At 38.7% G+C, this 23,353-nt stretch overlaps 15 protein-coding genes across 15 annotated transcripts; all 15 read left to right on the forward strand.

The window, feature by feature from the left end:
• Nucleotides 1-455: 455 nt before the first annotated feature.
• LSM04_005204 (uncharacterized protein) lies at nt 456-776 on the forward strand (the record flags this gene model as incomplete). Its single annotated transcript, XM_067329460.1, has 1 exon — nt 456-776. One exon carries the CDS (start codon nt 456-458, stop codon nt 774-776), a length of 321 nt encoding a protein of 106 aa, XP_067187402.1.
• Nucleotides 777-1,448: 672 nt separating this feature from the next.
• On the forward strand, nt 1,449-2,651 carry LSM04_009294 (Rab-GTPase-TBC domain; the record flags this gene model as incomplete). Its single annotated transcript, XM_067329461.1, has 1 exon — nt 1,449-2,651. One exon carries the CDS (start codon nt 1,449-1,451, stop codon nt 2,649-2,651), a length of 1,203 nt encoding a protein of 400 aa, XP_067187588.1.
• Nucleotides 2,652-3,260: 609 nt separating this feature from the next.
• LSM04_005110 (uncharacterized protein) lies at nt 3,261-5,678 on the forward strand (the record flags this gene model as incomplete). The annotated part of the gene is made up of 1 exon (XM_067329462.1): nt 3,261-5,678. The coding sequence occupies one exon, from the start codon at nt 3,261-3,263 to the stop codon at nt 5,676-5,678; it is 2,418 nt and encodes an 805-aa protein (XP_067187394.1).
• A 590-nt stretch (nt 5,679-6,268) lies between these two features.
• On the forward strand, nt 6,269-7,873 carry LSM04_009305 (Chaperonin Cpn60/TCP-1 family; the record flags this gene model as incomplete). Its single annotated transcript, XM_067329463.1, has 1 exon — nt 6,269-7,873. One exon carries the CDS (start codon nt 6,269-6,271, stop codon nt 7,871-7,873), a length of 1,605 nt encoding a protein of 534 aa, XP_067187590.1.
• Nucleotides 7,874-8,453: 580 nt separating this feature from the next.
• Nucleotides 8,454-9,071, forward strand: LSM04_009111 (uncharacterized protein; the record flags this gene model as incomplete). The annotated part of the gene is made up of 1 exon (XM_067329464.1): nt 8,454-9,071. One exon carries the CDS (start codon nt 8,454-8,456, stop codon nt 9,069-9,071), a length of 618 nt encoding a protein of 205 aa, XP_067187576.1.
• A 505-nt stretch (nt 9,072-9,576) lies between these two features.
• LSM04_008267 (uncharacterized protein) lies at nt 9,577-10,341 on the forward strand (the record flags this gene model as incomplete). The annotated part of the gene is made up of 1 exon (XM_067329465.1): nt 9,577-10,341. The coding sequence occupies one exon, from the start codon at nt 9,577-9,579 to the stop codon at nt 10,339-10,341; it is 765 nt and encodes a 254-aa protein (XP_067187539.1).
• A 273-nt stretch (nt 10,342-10,614) lies between these two features.
• Nucleotides 10,615-10,998, forward strand: LSM04_000625 (Protein of unknown function DUF872; the record flags this gene model as incomplete). Its single annotated transcript, XM_067329468.1, has 1 exon — nt 10,615-10,998. The coding sequence occupies one exon, from the start codon at nt 10,615-10,617 to the stop codon at nt 10,996-10,998; it is 384 nt and encodes a 127-aa protein (XP_067187179.1).
• Nucleotides 10,999-11,464: 466 nt separating this feature from the next.
• On the forward strand, nt 11,465-12,406 carry LSM04_007291 (zinc finger protein; the record flags this gene model as incomplete). Its single annotated transcript, XM_067329469.1, has 1 exon — nt 11,465-12,406. The coding sequence occupies one exon, from the start codon at nt 11,465-11,467 to the stop codon at nt 12,404-12,406; it is 942 nt and encodes a 313-aa protein (XP_067187498.1).
• Nucleotides 12,407-13,023: 617 nt separating this feature from the next.
• LSM04_002411 (uncharacterized protein) lies at nt 13,024-13,737 on the forward strand (the record flags this gene model as incomplete). Its single annotated transcript, XM_067329470.1, has 1 exon — nt 13,024-13,737. The coding sequence occupies one exon, from the start codon at nt 13,024-13,026 to the stop codon at nt 13,735-13,737; it is 714 nt and encodes a 237-aa protein (XP_067187264.1).
• Nucleotides 13,738-14,022: 285 nt separating this feature from the next.
• LSM04_004503 (Manganese/iron superoxide dismutase) lies at nt 14,023-14,820 on the forward strand (the record flags this gene model as incomplete). The annotated part of the gene is made up of 1 exon (XM_067329471.1): nt 14,023-14,820. One exon carries the CDS (start codon nt 14,023-14,025, stop codon nt 14,818-14,820), a length of 798 nt encoding a protein of 265 aa, XP_067187362.1.
• Nucleotides 14,821-15,100: 280 nt separating this feature from the next.
• Nucleotides 15,101-15,424, forward strand: LSM04_000834 (uncharacterized protein; the record flags this gene model as incomplete). Its single annotated transcript, XM_067329472.1, has 1 exon — nt 15,101-15,424. The coding sequence occupies one exon, from the start codon at nt 15,101-15,103 to the stop codon at nt 15,422-15,424; it is 324 nt and encodes a 107-aa protein (XP_067187193.1).
• Nucleotides 15,425-15,752: 328 nt separating this feature from the next.
• LSM04_003494 (uncharacterized protein) lies at nt 15,753-16,094 on the forward strand (the record flags this gene model as incomplete). Its single annotated transcript, XM_067329473.1, has 1 exon — nt 15,753-16,094. The coding sequence occupies one exon, from the start codon at nt 15,753-15,755 to the stop codon at nt 16,092-16,094; it is 342 nt and encodes a 113-aa protein (XP_067187311.1).
• An 870-nt stretch (nt 16,095-16,964) lies between these two features.
• On the forward strand, nt 16,965-18,161 carry LSM04_003852 (STI1 domain; the record flags this gene model as incomplete). Its single annotated transcript, XM_067329474.1, has 1 exon — nt 16,965-18,161. The coding sequence occupies one exon, from the start codon at nt 16,965-16,967 to the stop codon at nt 18,159-18,161; it is 1,197 nt and encodes a 398-aa protein (XP_067187332.1).
• A 663-nt stretch (nt 18,162-18,824) lies between these two features.
• Nucleotides 18,825-20,366, forward strand: LSM04_003997 (uncharacterized protein; the record flags this gene model as incomplete). The annotated part of the gene is made up of 1 exon (XM_067329475.1): nt 18,825-20,366. The coding sequence occupies one exon, from the start codon at nt 18,825-18,827 to the stop codon at nt 20,364-20,366; it is 1,542 nt and encodes a 513-aa protein (XP_067187335.1).
• A 346-nt stretch (nt 20,367-20,712) lies between these two features.
• LSM04_000949 (uncharacterized protein) lies at nt 20,713-23,022 on the forward strand (the record flags this gene model as incomplete). Its single annotated transcript, XM_067329476.1, has 1 exon — nt 20,713-23,022. One exon carries the CDS (start codon nt 20,713-20,715, stop codon nt 23,020-23,022), a length of 2,310 nt encoding a protein of 769 aa, XP_067187199.1.
• Nucleotides 23,023-23,353: the final 331 nt, after the last annotated feature.

The following is a 23,353-nucleotide window of genomic DNA, read 5'->3' on the forward strand; positions in this document are numbered from 1 at the left end:
ATTATTATTATTATATAAATTATAAATACTGCTTGATGTATAAAGGTTGCACAGAAGGTACTCACTGGATAATTGTGAATATTGTATTGCGCTGATGAAAGAAATAGACTATTTCTTGTATTGCTGTTTGTTTTGATACTTTTACGTCTGTGCATTTTTATATTTATAATAACTCTTCTTATGTATTTATTCTTTCTCCCCATTTTTATCTTTTTCCTACGAAATTCGCACAAACACATGGTGCTGGGAAAAGAAAATCAGAAATAAGGTATTTTCTTTTTTATCCTAGCAGTACATAACGTTGTGAAACCCCAGTGATAAAGAGAGAAGTATATACTTCTATAGATATACGTATATATATATATATATATATATATATATATTATCTGTTTGGGATTTTTTTTCCTATAGTTAACGGCAAACAAGAAAAAGAATAGCAAAAAAAAAAGAAAAAAATGGTAAGAGCAGCTACTGTAAAGAGACCTTTATGGTCCTTCCTTGTCCCTTTAACCTACACGGGACGTGTACATCGCCTGGCATTTCATGCGCCAAAACTTATGTTCTGTGTGGCTGGCACTGCTCTTCTCATGCGGCAATCATATTATCGCAGTTCTCTCGCAGACGAGGAAGAAAAGACATTTGACCGCATCGACCGCCGCGCTTACGTCGCACTCCCCGACGGACGAATGGCACTTGTGTATCCCATTATCGATACACAGATGACATTCACACGTGTGGTCTTGTCGTTCCTGGATGCCATTAATCCCTTGCCGTAAAGCTTCTCCTTTTTTTTTTACTTTCTTTCCTGCTTGCTACGGATACTACTAGAGAATATATATATATATATATATATATATATATATATATAGAAAAGTATGAAAACGGGAATAAAAAAAAAGTTAAAAAAAGAAGAGGAGAAAGGGGGGAAACAATAAGAAGAAATGGGTGGGATGGGAAGTAAGAAACGTTAGGTAGCAGTCTTTTTGAAGAAGATTGGTGGAATGAAGTTGTCATTATAATTATTATCACACGTGCATAGTGGTGTTTTTCTGTGTCTGTATCTGTGGCTTTATTTTCAGTTGCTGTGATTCAAGACTACAGTTGCACGCACGCCAAAGGTTAGGCAGAGCGGAAACGAAAGAAAAAAAGAAACAATATGAAAGCAAATGTTGCTTTTTTTTTTTTTTGCAACACAACCAGGAAAAAGAAAACGACACTTACTTTTGGTATTGTCGCATGTTCATAAATAAATCTATGTATTTTTTTCTTTTTAATTGTCTGTGAAAGTCTAACAACGTTTCTTTTTTCTTCTTTTTTTCTTTACTATACGTGTTGTTTATTTGTTGGTTGATTGATTTTCTGATGTAAGCACTTACATTTCGCGGAGGGACAAGCAGTAATTCCGCAGAACAAACAGAATCAATTATTTGTACGGTAGTTATCTCTAGATGGCACACTACCCTCCACCCTCGCTGATTGAGAAGGTGGAAAAAGAAATAGAAGAATCATTCCCAATCGAAAATATACCGTTTCAAACATCAGAAGAAGTGTGTAAAACCGTTATTGCAGGTCCCATTATTAGTCTACGTTCAGTCGCAGTATTGTCTCGTCGTGGTACACCAGAGAAATACCGTGCAGTTTTCTGGAAACTGTTGATGGGATTTTTACCCCCTGAAGTATCTAGATGGGATAACTTGCAGGAGGCAAAAGCTAAGGAATATTGTGATATTGTTCGTATAGTATGTGAACTTGATGAACAAGGAAATGTTGTAGTGGGAAAAAGTGGTTGTCGTGCAGTGGATGTTGATATTCCACGCACAATACCATCTATGCACTTTTTTAGCGCAAATGAGGATTCATCAAATGAATCAGGTATTCATACAGTCTTCTCGTCAACACAGGAAAGTCTACGACGCATCATTCACACCCTCGCTGGTGTTAACAGAGGCCTTGGATATGTACAGGGCATGAATGAGTTAGTTGGACATCTTTTATATGCGTTTGCTGGTGGAAGACGCGAAGCTTTATGTGATGGTGTAGAGAGTGAAGTTTTTTTTTGTTTTCAAACTATGTTGGCATATCTCGGTGATGATTTTTGTCGTAGTTTAGATTTTGACCAAGATACTGGGGTAATGTGCACCATTCACCATTTTGAAAGACTTTTTCAGTTTCTTGATCCCATATTATGGGAACACTTGGAGTCTTGTCAAGTAAAGTCTGAATTTTACGCTTTTCGTTGGATTACGCTTCTCTTCACACAGGAATTTAATGTACCGGATGTATTCCGTGTATGGGACTTTCTCTTTTCTTTTGGAGAAGAACTACGTTGCATTGTTCTTTACGTTGCTGTAGCAATGTTGAATTATCAACGACATGAATTGTTACAGATGACTCTTCTGTGTGAATTTCTTCCCTTGTTACAGTCGTATCCACCATGTGACGTTAACGAGTTTCTTAAGATAGCTATGAAATGGATTGAACAGTATGGATTTCATTTAGTAAACCAATTGAAAGTATTAAGTGCAGAAGGTGTTGTAGTACTGCAACGTCAACACGGAACCATTGTTTCAAATGATGATTCATGGAGCGGTAATTTACGTGGATGGATGAACTCCATGCGTGGATTTGCAAAGTGCATTAAAAAAGAATAGTAGAATGGTTGTTATTCTTATTGCTATTTTCTGCCTTCATTTCTTCGCATACGTCTGTCTGTATTTTCAGAAGTTTTTTTTTCTTTTTATTGTTACAGTCGTTTATTCTCCCCTTTTTTTTCTTTATCTCTTTATTTTTTAGTATCGTTGCGAACTGATAACATGTTTTGTATCGAATACTCTTGAAAGGGCGTATAAGAGTAAAGGATTGTCAAAAAAAAAAAAGAGAGTCTTAATAATAAGAGAAACACAAAAGTATTCTTTATCCTTTTTTTTTCTTTCTATTGATAGTAATATATATTTTTATATCCTTACTTTTGTACGTACCCTCCTTCCCATTTTTGCTTTACTTGTTTTTTTTTTTTTGTTGTAGTACTAGTCCTTTGTAGCGGGGAGACACAAAAGAAAAACATAGAGATTTATTTGAAGTCCATATACATATACGGAGAGAGAGCGAACGAGGGGGATTTAGAGTTACAACTGCTCTAAAAAATTTATAGGGGCAAAAGAAAAAAAATATATAAATTCAGAGAGATTAAGAAGACAACCATACAAGAAATAAAATAAATAGATTACCGAGATTACATATACATACGTATCCTTTTTGCTATGTCGTCATTGAAAGGAGCTCCAAGTCTCAATAGACCTCCACAAAAAGGTTTTTCATACGATGTTTTGAATGACTTTGAGGATGAGGATGATGACGATGATTACATACCCCCTGTAAACAGTGAGAGCGAACAAAAGAAGAAAAAAAAGGAAAAGAAGAAATATAAGGAGCGAAAGCGAGAAAAGGCTAAAAAAAAAGAAGGACGTCATACATCTGATAGTGGAGGAGGAATGAGCAAACATCACAGTGGAGATAATACAAAGAGTCAAGCAAGTCCTCGTACTGACAGTAGTAGGAAAAAAGATGATGATTATGACTATGATTTTGATGAAGATTTTGAAGATGATAATGCGATGCAGTATTCGGATGACTTTGAAGATGATATCATTCCTGAGACTCCACATGCACCAAGTGTTGATGCTGTAAAACAGCCCCAAAAACAAAGTTTAAAGGATGAAGAAGAACGCCTTGATCGTATTGCGGAAGAAAAAATTCGAGCGGAGCGTGAAAAACACGAGGAACAAATTCGACGTTGGCAAGCCGAACAGGAACGATCTGAGAAGGCGATGCAGCGACAACAAGAAGAACTCCGTCTACAAATAGAAGAACTGAAGCGTGTTCAAGAAGAAAAAGTGAAGGAAATGGAGGCGGCAGCAGCAGCAGCAGCTACGACCGCAAGTACGGCTGCAAAGGGAGTGAAGAGTAGTAGTGAACTTCATGCGAATGCGGGGGGTTCGGTTGTAGGCGAAGATCCGGATGGGGCCTCGCGTGCGGCGCTTTCTGGGGCCCAGCGTCGTCGCTTGCGGGAGCGGGAGCACGCGGTGCACCTGCGGCGACTGGAGCAGGAGGAGGCGGCCCGTGGCCTCTTCCAGCGCCTCGCGCAGGACGTGCGGGATGTCTTCCACGAGCTGAATCTCTCCGTTGTGGCGGCCGAGAAGGAGCGGCTGCTGCGGGACGAGCGCTACCGGCGGGGGCGGGAGGAGCGGGACCGCCGCGAGGAGGCGGAGCGGTCGGCGCGGCTCGAAAAGGAGACACGCGAGCGGGAGGCGCGGGAGTCGCAGTTTTGGGCCGCGATGGAAGACCGCGAGGGGCGCTGGCGGGCCGCCGTGGAGGCGCGGGCGGCGAGGGACGACGAGGAGCGCGAGGGGCGGTGGCGCCGCGAGCGGGAGGATCGAGAGGCACGACTGCGCGCCGACGCGGAGGCACGCGCCGAGGCCGAACGCCATGAACGGGAACGACGACAAATGGACGACACACACGAACGTGAACGGGATCGTGCCGTGCAGCAGGCACAATTAGAAGACGCCCGAAGACAGTATGAGGCACAGTTGGAGGAAGTTCGGCGACAGTTTGAATTAGACCGAGCACACGCAGCCGAAATGCATCGAATGGAGATGGAAGCTATAGAGAAACGACACGCAGAATCATTAGGGCAGAATGATAGAATTCATATGCAACAGATAGCTTTATTAGAGACTCATACAGGGAATGCCTCAAAGCTTGAAAAACTCATCGCACAGATGCATGAGGATATGGAAGCTACCAAGAAGATGAATGTAACACTTACAGAGGAGCGACTTTCTGTACTACGACAAAAGGAACATATGATTGATGAACAAAAAGCTCTTGTAGATTCTGTACTAGAAGAACTCAAATATACTAAACAAGAATTAGAAAAGGAACGAGCGCGTATTGCTTCCTTATACGCAAAATTTGATATTTCACTTTCAAATTTTACCAAAGAGGCAGCAGAAGAACGTCGACGTTCTCAAGAATCTCAAGCACACTACGAAACACTTCGACAACAACTGGAAAAAGATCGAAAAATGATGCTTTATGAGATTGCTCAAGAACGTAAAGTCTTTGAACAACAATATGAAGATTTTATGGGAAAAAAATTACAAGCTATGACAGAGTTACAGGAAGAAAGAATGACTATTGCTAGAGAAAGAACAGAAGCTGCCATGTTGCGAGAGCGTCGTAACAATGATGAGGCCGATGTACTTAAATCTCTTCGAGCTCAAGAAGAGGCTTACGCGGCGAAAGTAGAAGGAATTGAAGAGGATCGAATAGCTATTAGTAATATGAGAATTGAGCAAAAACGTATGTGTGATGAGATTGCAAGGGAACGTGAAGCTTTACGAAAAGAGCGTGAGGACTTTGAGGCAGAAAAGGGTGATCTGCTGCGTCGCTTTGAAGAGGTACAAGTTCGGGCAGTAGAGGCGAGTGCAGCACAAGAGCGACTCCGTCATGAAATGGAACTGCAGTGTGCTGAGAAGGCAAAGGCACATGCCGAGGCGGCTGCTAGACTTGTACAGAAACATACAGATCCTGTAGCTGTTGCTGGTGTGGCCTCAAGACTGCAGATTGATCTCTCTCGTCAGCGTGCTATTCTAAAACGTTTAGGCCATACATAGAATGTGGTGGTTTGGGGGGGGGGGGGGAAATGAATTGGAGAAAGAAAAAATTCTATAGACGAAAGTGTAAGAGTTCAACCATATATATTATATTTACAGACGTACGTACTGTATACATGTTTGTGTAATCTTTATTATTATTATTATTATTATTATTATTATTATTATTATTATTGTTCTTTTGCTTGCTTCCTGATAGAGATGAAAAGGAGTGGAGAGTAGAGCCTGCGGAGGCTGTAAAGCAAGGGGTAAAAATGTATGACCTCGGCAAGTTAGTCGTAGCATCACATTTCTCTATTTCTCTATTTCTTTTTTTTTTTGACTCACTTTCTTTCTTATGGACTGCTTTTTGTTTCATTACCTTTAAATTTTCTGTTTGATTGTTTTTTTTTTGTTCTTGCTTTCGTAACTCTTCCTTTGGAAGAATCAAGAAAAAAAGAGAGAAACATACATACACTCAATTTTTTCTTTTCTTCATTGTCCTACGTAAGATAGAATAATTACGAGGAATAAAAGGAGAAGAGAAGTAAAATAAAAAGAGAGAAATTGAAAAGGAGAAAGCTTACTGGTTCGATTGAGTGAAAGGAGTTATGCTGCGCTATACAGGATGTCTTACCAAAGTTAATGGGAAAACAATTCTTTTTGGTGGTGATGCAAGAGAGCGAATGCTTAATGGTATTGAACGTATTGCCACTGCAGTAGGTGTTACTCTTGGTCCTAAGGGACGTAATGTTATAATACGTCAAACATCAGGAGAACCAAAAATAACAAAAGATGGAGTTACTGTAGCAAGATCTATTGAATTTAATGATCAATTTGAAGATGTTGGTGCACGTCTCATTAGACAAGTAGCTGGTAAGACAAATGATGTTGCAGGAGATGGTACTACTACTGCTACTATTTTAGCTTGGAGTATTTTTGCAGAGGGTTATAAAAGTGTAGCTACAGGGGCCAATCCAATGGATCTTAAACGTGGTATCGATATCGCTGTTTCAGTTATTCTCGAGAGTCTTCAAAAACAGAAGCGATCTGTAAAGGATTTAACAATGTTAGAAAATGTTGCAACAATTAGTGCAAATGGTGAACGTCCATTGGGAAAACTTATTGCTGCCGCCGTACAATCCGTTGGGGTAAATGGATACATATCTGTATTGGATGGGAATACTACTGCAACAGAGTGGAAACGATACGATGGTTGGAGTATTGAACGGGGTTTTATTTCCAGTGCATTGGTAACAGATGCTGCAGAACTTAAGTGTCAACTAAATAATCCTCTGGTATTTATTACAGCTCAAAAGTTAGAAATTGTAGGAGATATTTTACGACTCTTAGAAACTGCTAAAAAAAGTGGTAGACCACTTGTTATAGTAGCTCCAGAATTTTCAGAACCCGTGATGCAAACTATCTATCATAATCATCTTCATAAGGTAGTATTATGTGGGGTGGTTTGTACTCATGAATTATCGGAGGAAGAATTACATGATTTGGCCTCATGTTGTAGTTGTGTTGTTGAAAAAGTTGCTTCAATAAATCTTGTAGATGATGTTCATACTCTTCTTGGTCGTGCGGAACGTATGGAACAAACCATGGATAGTACTATTATTGCAGGAGCTGCAGATATCGCACCACGTGTGCGTCTTTTACAAGGACGTTTAGATCGTGCCATGACAGAAGAGGCAAAAGAGAAGTTGCGTGAGCGTATGTCAAAGTTAAATCGTACTTTCGCCGTTATCCGCGTTGGTGGTCGTTCGGCGGTGGAGATTAGTGAGTCAAAAGATCGCGTGATTGATGCACTTAATGCTTCTCGTAATGCACTTTCTGATGGAATCGTCGCAGGTGGTGGTGCTGCCCTTCTTCATGCCTCAAAGGAGCTTGATAAGATTTTGCAGGGTGATGAAGAGATGGACCAAGATCGGAGAACAGGAATTCTTATCGTGCGTAATGCAGCCCGTTTACCAATGAAACGTATCAGTGAAAATGCCGGTGAGGAAGGAGCAGTCACTGTGGAGAATGTTGCAGAATATGAGGATACTAGTATGGGTTATGATGCTCAAAATGATCAATATGTAGATATGTTTGAAGCTGGTATCATTGATCCTGTCAAGGTTGTTATATCTTGCGTAGTCGATGCCTCCTCTGTAGCTGGTCTGATGATTACAACAGAAGCTAGTGTCTGTGACTTTACCGTGGAATAGGGGAATAGCAAAAGGGGAAAAAAGAAACAAATTACAAGAAGCAAGGAAAAGGAGAAAAGAAAGCATTTGACGATAATAAGTAGCAGGAGTTATGTAGCGGTGACATTATCATCATCATTATCATTATCGTCATCATACGAAGAAATACAAGCATACTTACCGAGTCAATTTGTTGAGCAATGATGAATAAAATTTGGTTGGTCAGAAATGTTTGTTGTTGGTCACAGTTTTTAATCTCTATTTTTTTTTTTCGGATATATTTTTGTTGTTATTTTTTTATTTTATTATTATTATTATTATTATTTATTGGTTCATGTCCCCTAGGTGTGGCAAACAGGCAAAATGAAGTAAAACGAAAATATATGCACTTTGTAAGAGAAAAATAGATAATGTTACTAAATACTATTATTGGTGGGGCCGAGTGGTATATATGTTTTCTTTTTTCTTCTTTTCTCCTCCTGTTTCATGAGTGTCAGTTTTCAAATTATCCTCCTCTCCTTCTCCTTTATTTCTTTATTTTATTTCGTTTCCCCTCAGCTGTGTCTGTGTGTGATCGACGAGGAGTGTAGGACTTTGATTCATGCTGCGCCTATCGTGCCTGTGGCGGGAGATGGCGCCGGAGCTGCAGCTCGAGTACGTGCCGCTGCTCTTCACCCGCACCATTCTTGGCCCACAGGGCGGATTTGCCGGCGAGGAGCGGCTGATAAAACTCGAACTGGCGAATAAATACATCGCCGACGGACACGCCGTAACGCCCACAGATGAATTGCGCCGCGGACTGTGGTGCTTTAACCCTGATACAAATCAACACGATTGTTTCGTAGAACGCAATGATGATTTTCTCGATTTTGCCGCACGGAAGCGACAGTGGTTAGATGTCTACTGGCGTGTAAACACGGGTTATTTACTATTTGGTCGCCAGTCGTGGGGACAGGGATTTCTTCTTAATTGCCCACTGCGTAAACGGGACGTTGCACAGAAATTGTGGGAACAGTACAAAGTTCGCGTAGACCCGCGACTCATTGAGTTTCGCGAGAAGGATCGCCGTACGGGTATTCAAGAGTTAGGACATAACTGGTGTTGGTTGTATTTGCCTGGAGCAGAGGAACTAGGTATTGAACGGGAAGTGTATGATAATAAGCGTGTAAAGGTACGAATACATGTACGTAAGATGAATTCCATGCATGCGCTTTACTGATTGAAGAAGAGAGAAGAAGAGAAGGAAAGAAACAAACAAATAAAAACGAACGTTGAGAAAAGGAAAGAGAAGAAACGAAGGGAGACGAAAAGAGAAGAAGGGATGGAATATATTCTCTTTGTGAATGGATTATGTTTCAGTGATTGTGCAGCTTTTCTTCGTAGGAGTGTGTTTCTTTAACGAAGGTGTGTTTATTTCTTGCTATCCTGTTCTTTATTTGAAAGTTTTTTTTTCCTGTTTTTGTGGAAACATTGCTTTCTTCAACTGGTAGTGATTTTGAAAGTTATAATGATCTTGTGACTCTCTGTTATTTAGCACCAAGTGTGATAAAATAAAAAGAAATATAAAAGGATTTCTTGATTTTTTTTTTTTGTTCTTTTTCTTTTTTATTCTTTTGGTCTTTACGGTGATGTTAACGTACAAAGAAGAAGTACTGTCATCTTTTATTTTATTTTGGAGGTCGTACGTAAAACAGAAATAAACCAAAAACAACAGTTTCAAGATAATGCAGATGTTAAATAGAGTTCTGCGAAAGAAAGCGTTGCTGCCCTTAGTGACACATTTTGAATCACGACGCACTTTTAGCACAACATGTTTTTTATGTGAGAAGTCAAATAAAACCTCCATGGAACAGGAGGAGAAGGAAGAGTTGGAACGTGAACGTTTGTTGCGTGAACGCTTTTCGCAAAAAATACAAGAAGCCATGCCTCAGTATGGACAACAGCAAGGATCAGGAGGTTGTAGCGCAGGAACATGTGGTCCACAAATGTCAGCATCATCTCAACAATTTTTTCGCTTGCTGTTTTTTACAACCTCTATTTTCTTTCTTATGGCTTTTATGCAACTCTCAGACACCAACTCACCCTTTAACGTTATGCAAAATATTCCTTGGTGGCAACTCCCTATTTCCTCTGCGGCACATTTTGTGCTTATGCGGGCTCTTTTACCATTCAGGGAACAACGTCGTATAAAGGAAGAGTACGAAATCGCCGTTCGACTTAATCCATCCCTCACACTTGATCAGTTTTTTACGCAGAGATACCCTACTATATTTCAGGGTTACCGCACACAGCAGCAGGAGGTCGTGGCAGCCGTAGCCGCCTGTATGGCTACATCTAATGATTTAAAGTTTGCCAGATCGATATCACGTGCTGCAGGATCTGCCCGGGATGTACGGGCATCTGTAGATAATATTATTGATGTTCTTAGGCGTGACTACCCGCACCTTTTTCAGGGTAGTGGGACAGCACCACCTTCGACGGTGTTGTAGAATGTGGTATTTATATAGACGTTGGAAAGCAGCGTAGTGTGAAAAAGTGAAATGTTATCAAAATCAGAAAACAAGAAGAAAAGAAAACATCTCATACATGTACTTTTTTTTTTTGCTTGAGTTTTTTTGTTATAATTATTTCCACACACGTGCTCTCTTTTTTTTTTGTCTGTGTTCTTCATTCTTCTTTTTTTTTTGGTATTTTTGTTATACTTCTTTTAGGCAAAGGTGAATTACTGGTTGGTGCGGTTTTTTTTTTATGGCATTTCTGGGATGAGATGTCGTAATGATCTATCTGTTCAAGGGATATGTAATACAGAGAAAGAAGACAACAAGAAGTACCAGAGTGCTAATGATTCACCACTGTATCGCTGGCTAGATCCTCGTAACCCTGCAAGAGCACGAAGACATATTGGTGATATTTACTGGAATGGATGGAGATCCTTTGTGTTGGGTTTTTTTCTTTCTGCTGTGGGACTGACCTTTATTGCACTAGGCGTGGGACTCTGTTTACTTACGGTGGACGTTTCACGAGGCGTTGCTCTATTTATTGTTGGGTGTTTGCTTACTATTCCTGGTGTGTTTAGTCTTATGGTACTGTGGTATTACGTGTGTGGAGTAGATGGCTACTCATACTCTCAGTTGCTTGATAATTAACTCATCTCTTCTCTCCTAATGGTGTATGGGTATACGTTTTTCTCTGATTGGGGTGAGAGGGGGAGAGGAAAGTAAATATGAAGAGATTTTTCTGCATATTTACTACTGTAACGAGCAGGTAGAGTTGATGATATTGTATGGATAAGACGGTTGGGGAAAACAATATTTACGACTCTTCCACATGTGTTTCACTTTTTTTTTCTTTAGTATTATTGCTTTTGCATGTTGTTCCCGTTCTTAAAGTTATTACCATTGCTATTGTTATCTTTCATTTTTTTTCTTTTTTGCATCCCTGCGCATGTATCGTACAAACAGACGAAAGAGAAAAAAGTTTGACTTGTAATACAAAAGGTGGGAAAGTTAAGATTAGATTTGTTCACATTCATTATTTTTATATCTATCTATCTATCTATCTATCTATATATATATATATATACGGAATACATATTTCTATTCTCTTCGTCAAATGGACAGTTCAGTTGCTGCTATCGACTTTGAGACATTTCTATCTGCATTATTTCCAGTTCACAATAATTTATTTACGACGGAAGTGGCTATTCGTGCCCTCGCCGACTACACAGGTCTCTCCCAGTGGGAAGCATCTCAAGTAGTAGAAGAGCAACACTCACATCATACTATAGATCAGATGCAAATGTATGTAAGACGTTTGGTGGAGGTATATCAGGGTTTAACGGAAGAACAGCATCGTATGACTGTGATGCTGCCGGCAAATCATGAGGCATTGTCACCATCTGAGAAAAAGCATATTTGGGGAAATGATGATTGTCCAAGTCCAGCACCTATTGAACCAAATGTGGAATCTAACAAAAAGATATGCAAACAGTTTCGACAAAATGGAACATGTAACTTTGGTTCACGTTGCCTTTATCATCACTCAAAACCATTACAGGAACGTAAATATGATACCCCTTCGCTGAAAACATTACCTCCATCTTCTCTAGGTATAATGAATCGTTGTGCGGAGGAGTTGGAACAACTAAAGGTGTCTGATGAAAGTCAAGAGCGAAATTCAAGGTTTGAGAGTCGTGAAATCTTTGGTGCACTACCATCGTCTATGAACAATTACTGTGCCTCTACGAAGAAAACGAAAACCCCTTTAAAAGGGGCTGCAGTGGGAATGACATCAACAACAACAACAATGCCAATGACAATGATAAAAACATTTCAACAGAAACAAAAGCAGAGAGCGTCATCAGCACTATTACTACCACAACAACAACAAGAACAATTGGAACAACATCAGAAGGTCCCTGAAGGAATAACCTATCAGGCATTTGCTCCTGTGGGTAATGTTGTTATGGTGCCATTATCACTTCCTAACGGAGATATATATGGTTATGCACCGTTTCCGCTGCATTTAACACCTACCCCAGTTGTCCCACAATAAACTAATGTTTATTTCTTGTGTTCAGCTATATCCACATACATCTATATATATATTTGTATTCATCACCATTTATTTTGTTTTTTCTCACAGAATACCTATCACTAATGAAGCGATGGTATTATCCTTCTTAGTTTGGGAGCATGGGAAAAGGTGAGTCATATCCTAGTTGTAATTTTTCATAGATTCATATGAAGTTATTTATTATTATTCTTTTTTTTTTCATAATATATTTTCCTTAATATTTGTCAAACAGATGATAGTTATGGTTATGTTCGTGTAATAAAAGGTACAGAGCAATGGTTTTTTTTTCTTTGTTTTAAACAAAAAGGGAGAATTAAGATAGATAGAGAAGCACATTTAGATGTCTATTTCTATAATGTTTATGGGGAACATAATAATATCAAGTTTCATACTGAATCTTATAAAAAACTATCCTTGTGTATACCTCTTTTTTTATTTTATGTCTAAGTGTACTTGTGCTTCTTATGCAATGTTTTTTTTTTTTAATGAATTCCTTTCTGTCCCCATTATTATTATTATTATTATTATTATCAGTACTAGTAGTACTAGTAATAGTATTAGTAGTATATTAGTATTATTATTAGTGTTTGGCAGCTATGCTGCGGGAAACCGGCCGATGTCTTTTTTCAACCTTTGCGATGAATCCTGAGACCGCCACCGCCCCGCACGGCCCGCCACGCGGTCTTATTAATCGTTATGTTTCCATGGGACTTCCACCGTGGGCTGCGTGGTGCAATAAAGTTAACCGCTACTCCATCTATCGCATGAGTGGTGTTGCCCCTCGTACATTTCTGCCCAAACCCGCACAAGAAATGGATGTGATTTGGTTAAATGAACGAGTGCGGGAACGTGTGCGGACTTCGCGGGAAGTACAGAATGTGTACCGGCAGCTGAAGTATCCATATGTGAAGACTGGTATCCACTATAGTGATGTGTTGAATCACTGGGTACAACTACCAATGGTGGAGGCGGCGATGTTTGAAATTGAGAAGGATGGTGGCTTTGATAATTTTATATTAAAGCGCTCTGGACCAGAATTACGTTCTAAGTATGGTGAACGCATTCGCCGACATATTTTAGTGCGCCAAAAAGAGATTCAGAAGAATTTTGTATTGAATCAACAGGCAAAAAAACTTGCAGATGTCATTCGCGAAGAACTACTCCCTTTACAAGATGAGAAGGCAGCAGAAAAAGTGTTGGAGAAGTATGGAATTGGAAAGGAGCAGTTTCTGCGGGAAATGGCACGTATCATTGTGGAGCAACGGAGAAACTCAACTGCTCTGGCAGTGACGGCAGATGCCTCACCTTGATACCCAAAGAAGTGGTAAAAAAGAAGAAGAAAAGATGATGAGAGGGAGGAGAAGAAGACAAAAACGTTGAAAGAGCGAGAAGCAGCAAAAAAAAAAAAGGAACCATTAAAACGCGACGGAAGGGGTGGGATGATGGAAAGCAAGAGATTTACAGACTTGTAGAAGATAGAAGTTATTATTATTGTTTTTTTTTTCTTCTTCTTTCTTTTCTTTTACTATATCTCGTTGCGTTAATATCGGTGATTTATGTAATCCAATTAAAGGGTGTATAAATTTTTATAGGACATGCGTCGTTCGCTGCGTCTTTGCTTTCACGCGTACGTTCCAAAAGGTGCGGTTATTAACACAAATGAACCCTTAGCTTCACCTTATTTGGCAACAACTGTATTCCGAGAGACAGAGGCTGCTGCTGCGCGTTCAGACACAGAAAAGGAAAAAACTGGTTTTTTTTTCTTACCTCGATTGAATTATCCAACAAATTCCGGAATTCCTGCTCTTATATCTAAACGACAATTTGATTTGCAGTACAATGTTTTCCATCGAGATGCGGTAGAGACACTTAACCGACACACCCTAGGTACACTCCTTGAAGGACATAATCTTGAAGCTGTTATACGTAAGACATCCTTTGATGCGACGCAAGCGGTGACACATACAGCAGCAGCAGAGCATTTTAATTATTGTTTCTTTTATAGATCTATTCGACCGTGGGGTACTGCCGTACCAGCACAATTGCGTGAAGCGTTTCAGATGCAATACAGTCGTACTGGTTCCGTTGATGCAATGGATGAAGTAAAACGGTTAATGACAACTGTAATACTCTCCCATCAAGAGCGTAGTGGTTGGGTGTATTTGGTATGGACTGGAAAAATGTTTGATGTTGTTGAATTTCAACATGGTGCATGTCCTGTTGCTAGTGATCTTATTCCGTTGTTAGGTATTAATTTACACGAGAGTGCCTATCGATTAGATTATGGACTCTCAGGTCTAGAGCAATACGTGGAAAATTATTTTAAAACTTGTAATTGGCGTCTAGCAGAACGTTACTATCTCTTAGCAACTGGACGAGCGCAAGCAGAGTGAAATAATTAGCGAATGGTTTAATTAATATATTGTATTTTTTTTTTCTGTCTTTTTTTTTTGCTTATTTATTTGGGTTTCTATGTAGTTTACTTTCCATGTGTCTATCTATCTGTATTACCATCTCTCTCCCTCTCTTCTAAACACACCGATTCTCCAATTCTTTTTTTTTAATCTGTTTAGAAATTCAGCTATAGAAAAATAACACAGACCCACACACACACACACACACACACAAAGAAAAAGAAGAAGAAATCTCATATTCCCAAAAGAAAAAAAAAGAATGGTTCTTCCTCCTCGTCACGTGTACTCTGCTCGTGTGAAAAACACAACCTCAAAGTTGGTAAAATTGAATGCTGCCTATGCTATGCCTAATAACATGGATGATGTGGAGGTATCAGTACTTATTCAACCTGGAGAGTCCGCAGTGCTTCAGCAGAAGGTGGTTCAGGTTGAACACATGGAACTAGCTGCACATATCCGGCGTATTGCTGTTGATGGGGCCACACTGGAAGCCCCATTTGATGGTGTGAATTCACCTGTGAAGGATTACTCTGTGGAAATTCGCTCAGATGGTAACAAACTACAATTGCATGGTTCTCTATAGGATATATATATATATATACATTTATGCTTGTATTTTTCCTCCTTTTTTAAAAAATTTCCGCTTCGGGCATTTTGGGGTTTTTTTTTCCTCTTTTTTTTTATGTGCACCTCCATTCTAGTGTGCGTTGATAATTGTTTGGCTTGCTTTTCTAGTAACACGGAGTGAGAAATGTGTCTCTCTTTCTTTGCTGTTAGAGTTATGGATTATATGTCGTATCCATTGCATTTCTCGTTTCACATCTTGTTTATTATTTTGTTAGTCTTTTTTACTCCTATACAACCCGTTGTAATCAATAATCACGATTGCAGTTGAGGAAAAAAAGTAATCCATGACACCAGCTCCCCGTATCGTGTACTCTGCAGTGGTGCGCAACACCGCAGCCCGGCCAGTGAAGCTGAGAGTCACCTACGCCATGCCAAACGGACCAAATGAGGAAGAACACGTACGTGTGGCACCCGGTGAAAGAGTGAAACTAAACCAAAGACTCGTTCACCAGGGATCGGCAGTGCTATCAAGCCACATTCAACGAATTTTGATTGAGGGGGAAGTACACCGTGAATCCATGTTTGAAGCCCCGTTTGAAGGGGTGACATCTCCAGTAAAGAACTATGCAATGGAAGTTGCCCAAGAGAGTGGTGTACTGAAACTTCGCAGAGCGTTGTTAAGATGATGACAATACTATGGTATATTGGAAAAAAAGAATGATCCGGCAAAAAAAAAAAAACAAAAGAAATTCCAAACAGTGGTATAAGTTGGGGAATATGATCAGTAAATAACCATTTTTTTTTCATACTTCATTTGGGCATTTTTTTTTTTTTTTGCTTTGCTAGACTTTCAAAGTCAAACTACAACATTTCCAAAGAATTATTCTTGATTTTTTCAACCCATCTATTCTACTAGAGTACTGTACGGTGACTAACAGTGCATTAAAAAAAAATGTTTTTCTTCTTTTTTTTTATTTTATTTTTGTTTTTATTTTTCTTTCTTTTTCATTATTAATAATGAATCAAGGATCTCCTCAACAGTTAAAGAGACTCTATTAAGAGCATGCCATCTCGTCAAGGCGGAAAGCAGAAGCCATTGAAGGCCCCCAAAAAGGAACGTGGAGAATGCGATGAAGATGATATCGCTTTCAAGCAGAAGTTGCGTGAACAACAGAAGGCTGAAAAGGAAGCTATTGCCAAGCTAAAGGGTGGAAATAAATAAAGTCGATGCACTTTTTTTTTCTCTTTCCAAAGCATGGTTTATGTCTTGGATCCTCTTTTCTTTTCCCATATATATATATATATATATATATATATATATAATAACGCCAAGAAAAGTAATACTTTCATATTTACCCCTTTCCTTATATGAACTCTCTTTTTCACTACAGACGGTTCATACATATACATGCATCTTTCTTTTTCTTTCTCCCTTTCTTTCTTTTTTTTCACTTTCACACACACACACTCTCTCTACTTGCTGGAGATCACCCCGAACGTAAAGTAAACCCCCCTTCCATCAGTCGAAGTCAGCAAGCACTATGCCGGCCAACGACATGGAAACGCAAAAGAAACTCGTCTTTGCTTTTATCCGCCAGCTGCGCCGTCAGACGTCCACAACACCCGATCGCGTTGACGCTATTGTGCAGCTTCTCGCAGAGGAGTACGGCATTGACCCCGCCGGCACTGGTGGCGCCTACGACACCGGCATTGACCTCCTCGAGGTCTTTGAGGCGGCCCTGCAGCAACACGCCTCAGGTGCCAATGCGCAGGACGAGGAGAAATTCAACGCATTTCTTCAACTCCTTGAGAAGAAGGGGTACTTCGCCGGTGTAGAAGCAGGCAGTGAGGAGTATGCCTCTCGTCTTGAGAAGGCTCGTCAGAAGTTCGAGAAGCGCAGAAACCCATACGAGGGACTCTCCGCAGAAGAGATTAAGGATAAAGGTAATGAGTTAATGGGTATGGCCAAGTATAATGAGGCTATCGCAGCCTATACCAAGGCTATTGAAATAGAACCAACCAATCATATCTTTTTTGCGAACCGTGCTGCTGCACATACGCATTTAAAGGACTACCGAAGTGCTATTATTGATTGTGAGCGTGCGATTGCAATTAATCCGAATTACTCTAAAGCTTACTCACGCCTGGGTACCTCATTCTTTTATGAAGGAAACTATGCTCGTGCAGTAGACGCCTTTACAAAAGCATGCGAACTTGAACCCACAAATGAACGTTACAAGGAAGATTTAAAACAAGCAGAAGAAAAAATGAAACTAACTGGAAGTGTTTCTGCAGGCTCTCCTGGTATGGGAGGTGGATTCCCATTTGGTGGAGGGATGCCTGACTTTTCTCAAATTTCTCAAATGATGAGTAATCCTGGGTTTATAGAAGCTACCACACGTATGATGGAGAATCCTCAATTCAGCCAAATGGTAGCAAACATGGCATCACAATTTGGAGGAGCTGGAGCTAATCCTGAAGAATTTTCTCAAATGATGAGGGGTATGGCTTCTGGTGGCTTAAACACAGATGGTAGTGTACCTACACCATTTGGAAATATTAATCGTGAGGCATTGGAGAGACTCCAAGAAGAAGAAGTTCGGAGAAATCCTAAATTTCAATCCATTATGGAAGATGTGCGGCAAAACGGGTTTTCTGCTTTCCAGAAGTACATTGGTGATCCTGATGTTATGGAACTCATGCTGAAGTTTCAGAACCTTGTATTAAATGGCAACAACGCAGACTCTTCATAATAACAAAAAAAAGAAAAGAAAAAAAAATGAAAAGAAAAAGGAGAAGGAGAAGGAGCAAAAAAAAAAAAAAAAGAAAAATTGAAGGAATAAAATCATTTTATTTCTAACGTTTGAAAATGGCAATACCTTTTTTTTGGCCTTTTCATCGTCAAAGTTTTAAAGAAATACCTTCATATGTTTCTCATACTTTGTAGGGAAGAAAAGATACCGAGAGGAGAAAAAATGTCAAAAAAAAGTCTGGAGTGTAACGGCTTTTCCCTGAGCTCTATTTGTATCTTGTGGTTCTCTTCAGTTTGGACCTGTGGCTCGTTGGGGAAGCAAAGTGTTCACCTTTTAACTATCATATAAGAATTTATAAGCTGTTTTTTTTTTCCTTTTTTTATACGTTTTCATTCACCTTTTCCTATTCCTTTTCTCACTTTATTACTGCATCTCTTTTTCCACTACTGCTACTGTGGGCGTTCGTGCTTGAGACTATTGCTTCTGTCTTTTTTTTCCCCTATCTACACACGGAGTTTCGATGCATGTAATTAATTTATATATATGTTTTTTCTTTCGTTGACTTTCTTTTTTTTTTTGTTTTTTTTTTTTCTTTGCGCTCAAATTACTCAATCGGAAGATCAATGATTCCATATTTATTTTCTATAGAATTTTCGGCATTAAATGAACCACCACAAAACCACATGTGGAATTCTTGCGGTTTCCGATCTCACCTCCTCTACGCGTGAAACAGTAATGGAGTACATTGTTAATCAATTATTAGTAGGAGAAACTTCACCACTAGTGCGAAGTGAGGGTTCTCTATTCACTCTACGAGTAGAAATGCCGACAAGACTGCTGGATAAAGTGTTACCGGAGTGGCGTATATCCGCACGACTGAAACATGAGGGCAGCGATGAAAAGATAACGTTACAACGCTCTTCATCATTATCATCATCGAGTATAAACTTGAAAAGAAATGATGTACGGGATATAAAATGGCTTCGTAAAATAATGCATGAATTTTTCTTTGATACAATTAGACGGATAGAGGCCCCAGATACTAATTGTGATAATGCTACTAGTGTTTTGTTAAATGATAGTTTAGAAAAAGAAGATGGGAGAAAACAAAAAAGAGGAAAAGGAAATAGTAATGATGATAATAATGGTTTTCCATTACAATCTCCATCATTTGTAGAACGTGTCTTTTCTCCTTTAGATATACGAGCAGTACTGCTTAATTTTTTAATGTTGAAATGTGGTGAAACTACGTTTGTTAGGCAGATAGGAGTCGATCTCCTACGTGCCATACAACATCATCGAAATTGGGATTTGGAAACTATGATATTCAGTGCATTACTATCTTGTTCTAAATATGATGAGTTGGATGTAAGACTTTTTCTAAAATGGTGGGCTGAATTACATTCTCTTTCGCATTCTGGAGACGCAGATTCTCGCTTTATTCATTCAGGTGAATTATGGTCTATTATAATACGCTGCATTTCTATTTGCAGTCTTCCTCATGAAATCAAAAAATCTGTTAGCAATCGAGTAAAACATACATTATTACGCTGGTTTAATAGTGATACTGCTATTAATGGTTATAACACGGAACGCAGTAGTAAAGGTGAGAAAAATTTGAATCTCCCCAAAATTAATGGGATGCCAAATTTTTTCTCTTTACCATACTCTGTTGCTGCATTACAGGGATATCTTGGTGTATCTAACCCAGTAGATGATGCTGAGATTTTGGCATTTCAAGGTACATCAAAGCAAATAGTACCAGATGCCCATGTATTGGCTCTACTTCTTATTAACACTAAGGTAGAACGACTTCAACATTTATTCTCCTTATCTACATCGTTAACGTTAACAAGAGAAATGGACTATAGGATGAAAACTCCAATTGCTGAAAAATTAACTGAGACGTTACCTGTATTTTCGGCAGTTAATAGTAGTAGTGACACAGTGAAGTGTATTCCTCTATATGAGAAAAACGATGAAACAGAAAAAAGTAGTATTATTGATGTTGAGGTGGAGGTTATGGAAATAAATTCTTACCCAGATGAGGTCTCTAATAACAAAGAGGAACATCATGTTACAGGTATGTCTACACAGAGTGTGTCTTTGCGAGATCGAGAGTTACGCTTTAAAAAGGAAATGGAGTCTCTTGAGGAACGTATGACAAAAACTATGGAAATTCATCATAAAGTTTGTGACAAATAAGTCATAAAAAGAAATTTACATGTTTCCTTTTGGTTGTTTTTCTTATTTTTATTTTTACTTGACGTGAGGTCACTATCGGATAGTCTGACTCTCTCTCTCTCTCTCTCTCTCTTTTCTTTTTCTTGTTATTTATTTTTGTGAACCACAATTGTATTGTACTACTGTATTGCTTTTGATTGCTACCAAAACTGTGTATTAATTACTTTTATATGGTGTGTTATATATGTTTTCTTTTTTGTCTCTGTGTACATTATTTTCTCCATTTCTTTCTTTCTTTTATTTTCATTGTTTGAGCTCACTTTGGTGTTATCTGCCAAAAAGCAGCGGGAAGGGAGAATCCGTAAACATGAAAGCATCAGTGGCGGAGGTCTCCCGGTTGCCCATTGCGTACTGCGCACTCCTGGCAGAGTTTGATATTGACACAGGCTCCTGTTTACGTGCACGATATCCATTATTAATATCATCCACCGTGCGGGAGATTATAGCGGCTGAGGGTAATACACTCGCAGGGGTGGGAAAGAGTGAGGAGGAAATAGAACAAGAAGAAGAAGAACAACAACAGGCATTTGAATTAGATGAAAATTACTGCGCAAGTCATATGTTACCAGATGGTGCTGAGAAACAGGTAGTGAGTCGAACTGTATTTATTGTTAATAGACCGAAACCTGTAATTACGGAATGTGTTCCTATTTATTATTTTACTGCTGGAAATGGAAAAGAAGTAAAAACATTAGATGTAGCTCTAACATCTTCAGAAAGACATTTAAAATGGATACGTGAAACAATAATGGATAATAATTTTCTACATGACGAATTGCAATTTATAAAAGCTACAGGGGAACTCTTTGTTAAAAAAAGAGTTTCTGTTAATATGGAGTCTATATCTCTAATTGAACCGCAAATACTTCAATTATCTTCGACTCTCCCACATGACATTAATATCTTTGTACAAAAACTGCAGGTTAAGCTTTTACAGAATGAAATGGAAGTAGTTGAACGTGGAGCTTCCCTTGGAACAGATGAAATGCCTATAAATAGAATATCCAAAATTTCGAATACACATCATTCAGGATATTTATTCGCAATAATTCGTACCGATACCAAACTTCATGGTTTTTTAGTACAATCCACACATTTGGAACGTTTTACTTCTCTAATGGAATTTTTCTCAACACCTACCAAAGAAGAAGAGAAAGAAAAAAAAGGAGGGGTAAAGATGTCTCATTTCACTCCTTCATTAGTACCTCCACTTTATGGTCTCTGTGCAGTTGTCACACGTAAAGATGCATCTGTGCGTCGTGGTGGAATTAGTAAAAGTGTTGCATTGTTAGGACCTAAATTGGTATGGCTTGAACCTTTCTTTCCTCTGCTTGTAGAAACAGCACTTCAGTGTTGTGATGTAAAGGGGAAAACAGAAGAGGCTTTGGAACGGCAAATTGCATTGTTACAATGTTGTTTTGATCATGTTGAATTAGCAAAAAAAACCTTAAGACAACGTTTAAGCAAGGTTAATAGTTTTTTAGAGATGGAAGTTATTCGATTATGTACAAAATCTCTAGAAATGTCACATGTTTTATACAATGCATCGCCTTTTGGTAAATCACATTCTATACGTATACCAGTATTACCCGAATCATATGATTTTACTTTTTCTAGGTATGGTTTAGAGCAAATGGTAGAAACCTGTGGTTCATCATTTTGGATTGTTGTTATGGCTATTGTTTTGGAGAAACGAATTGTAGTACTCTCTCGTCAGGGTTTACCAAATGATGTATGTGAAGCTGCATTATCATTAGGTCTTATTGGTAATTTATTAGACCCTAATTTTACCGCTACCAAAGTATTTCCTTATACTTCTGTTAACGGTTTCTTACATTTTAGCGATATACCTGGATATATTGTTGGAACTTTAAATCCTATATTTGAGACACAACAGGCCTGGTGGGATGTACTGTGTGATTTAGATAACAAAACTGTGGTAGTATCACCTGAAGGATGGAGTAGCAACTTTAATAATAACAATAATAGTAATAATAAAGCAAGTAATTCTCCAATGTATGATGTGCAATTTTTCAGGGATATTATTAATAAAGTGTATCGAATGAAGGCATTACGGGAACCACTATGTGAACAGCACACGGCAATACGTCTTATCGTAGAAGAATATCTTGATTTAATGATTATGGTTGGTAAAGTAAGTGATACAAAAAGGAATGAATTATCTTCTCCTATACAGAATACTTTCCTCACATCAAATATTACTCGAATACGGTTACGTGCACAGAGTAAATCTATTATACAAAATATGCCAGAAAATTTTCTTTTACCTGATGAAAGTCCTTTTTTGATCTTCAGTGTAGCCACTTTACGTCGTGCTAGTAGCTGCGATGAAGCGGAATTACTACAAGCTTTACATTTTCTTCTTGGTTCTGTTCAGACATGTAAAGAAGTTCTGGTCTTCTTGCGACGTATGCCGCTTGCATTGGAGGGACTTAACCCACTAGCGGCACAATTACTTCACCCGTCTGTACAAGTGCGTAATGCAGCCTTAGAGTTATTAAGACGTTTGGAGGTTATGCAAATAGGTAGAGACGCCATTTCAGCGATGAATAGCTTTATGTATATGGTGTATGAGGAAGCCTCTAAAAATATTTGAGGAATTGTTTTTTTTTTTTGTCTTTTCTTTTTCTTTATGTTTATTTGTTTGTTTAATCCCTCTCACACTTCCGTTGTGTATGCTCAAATGGCTGTGTATGTGGATGTGTGTATGTGTGAATTTGATGAAAAGAAAGTAATAATTTACTTTTTCTTCTATATTCTAAAAAAAAGAGTTTTTTTTTGTTTTCTTTGACTGTTCTGAGTATCGTGCCGGAGCGAATTTTCTTCTTACTGTATTATTGTTATTGTTGGTTTTTTTTTCTCATGTGTGCAGTATCTTGTACTCAAAATTCCATCTCTATAAAGTGTAAGGACAGTTGGAAATCCAT

The sequence above is a fragment of the Trypanosoma melophagium genome (genome assembly GCF_022059095.1).
Source record: "Trypanosoma melophagium isolate St. Kilda chromosome Unknown ctg5segment0, whole genome shotgun sequence".
Lineage (NCBI taxonomy): Eukaryota > Euglenozoa > Kinetoplastea > Trypanosomatida > Trypanosomatidae > Trypanosoma > Trypanosoma melophagium.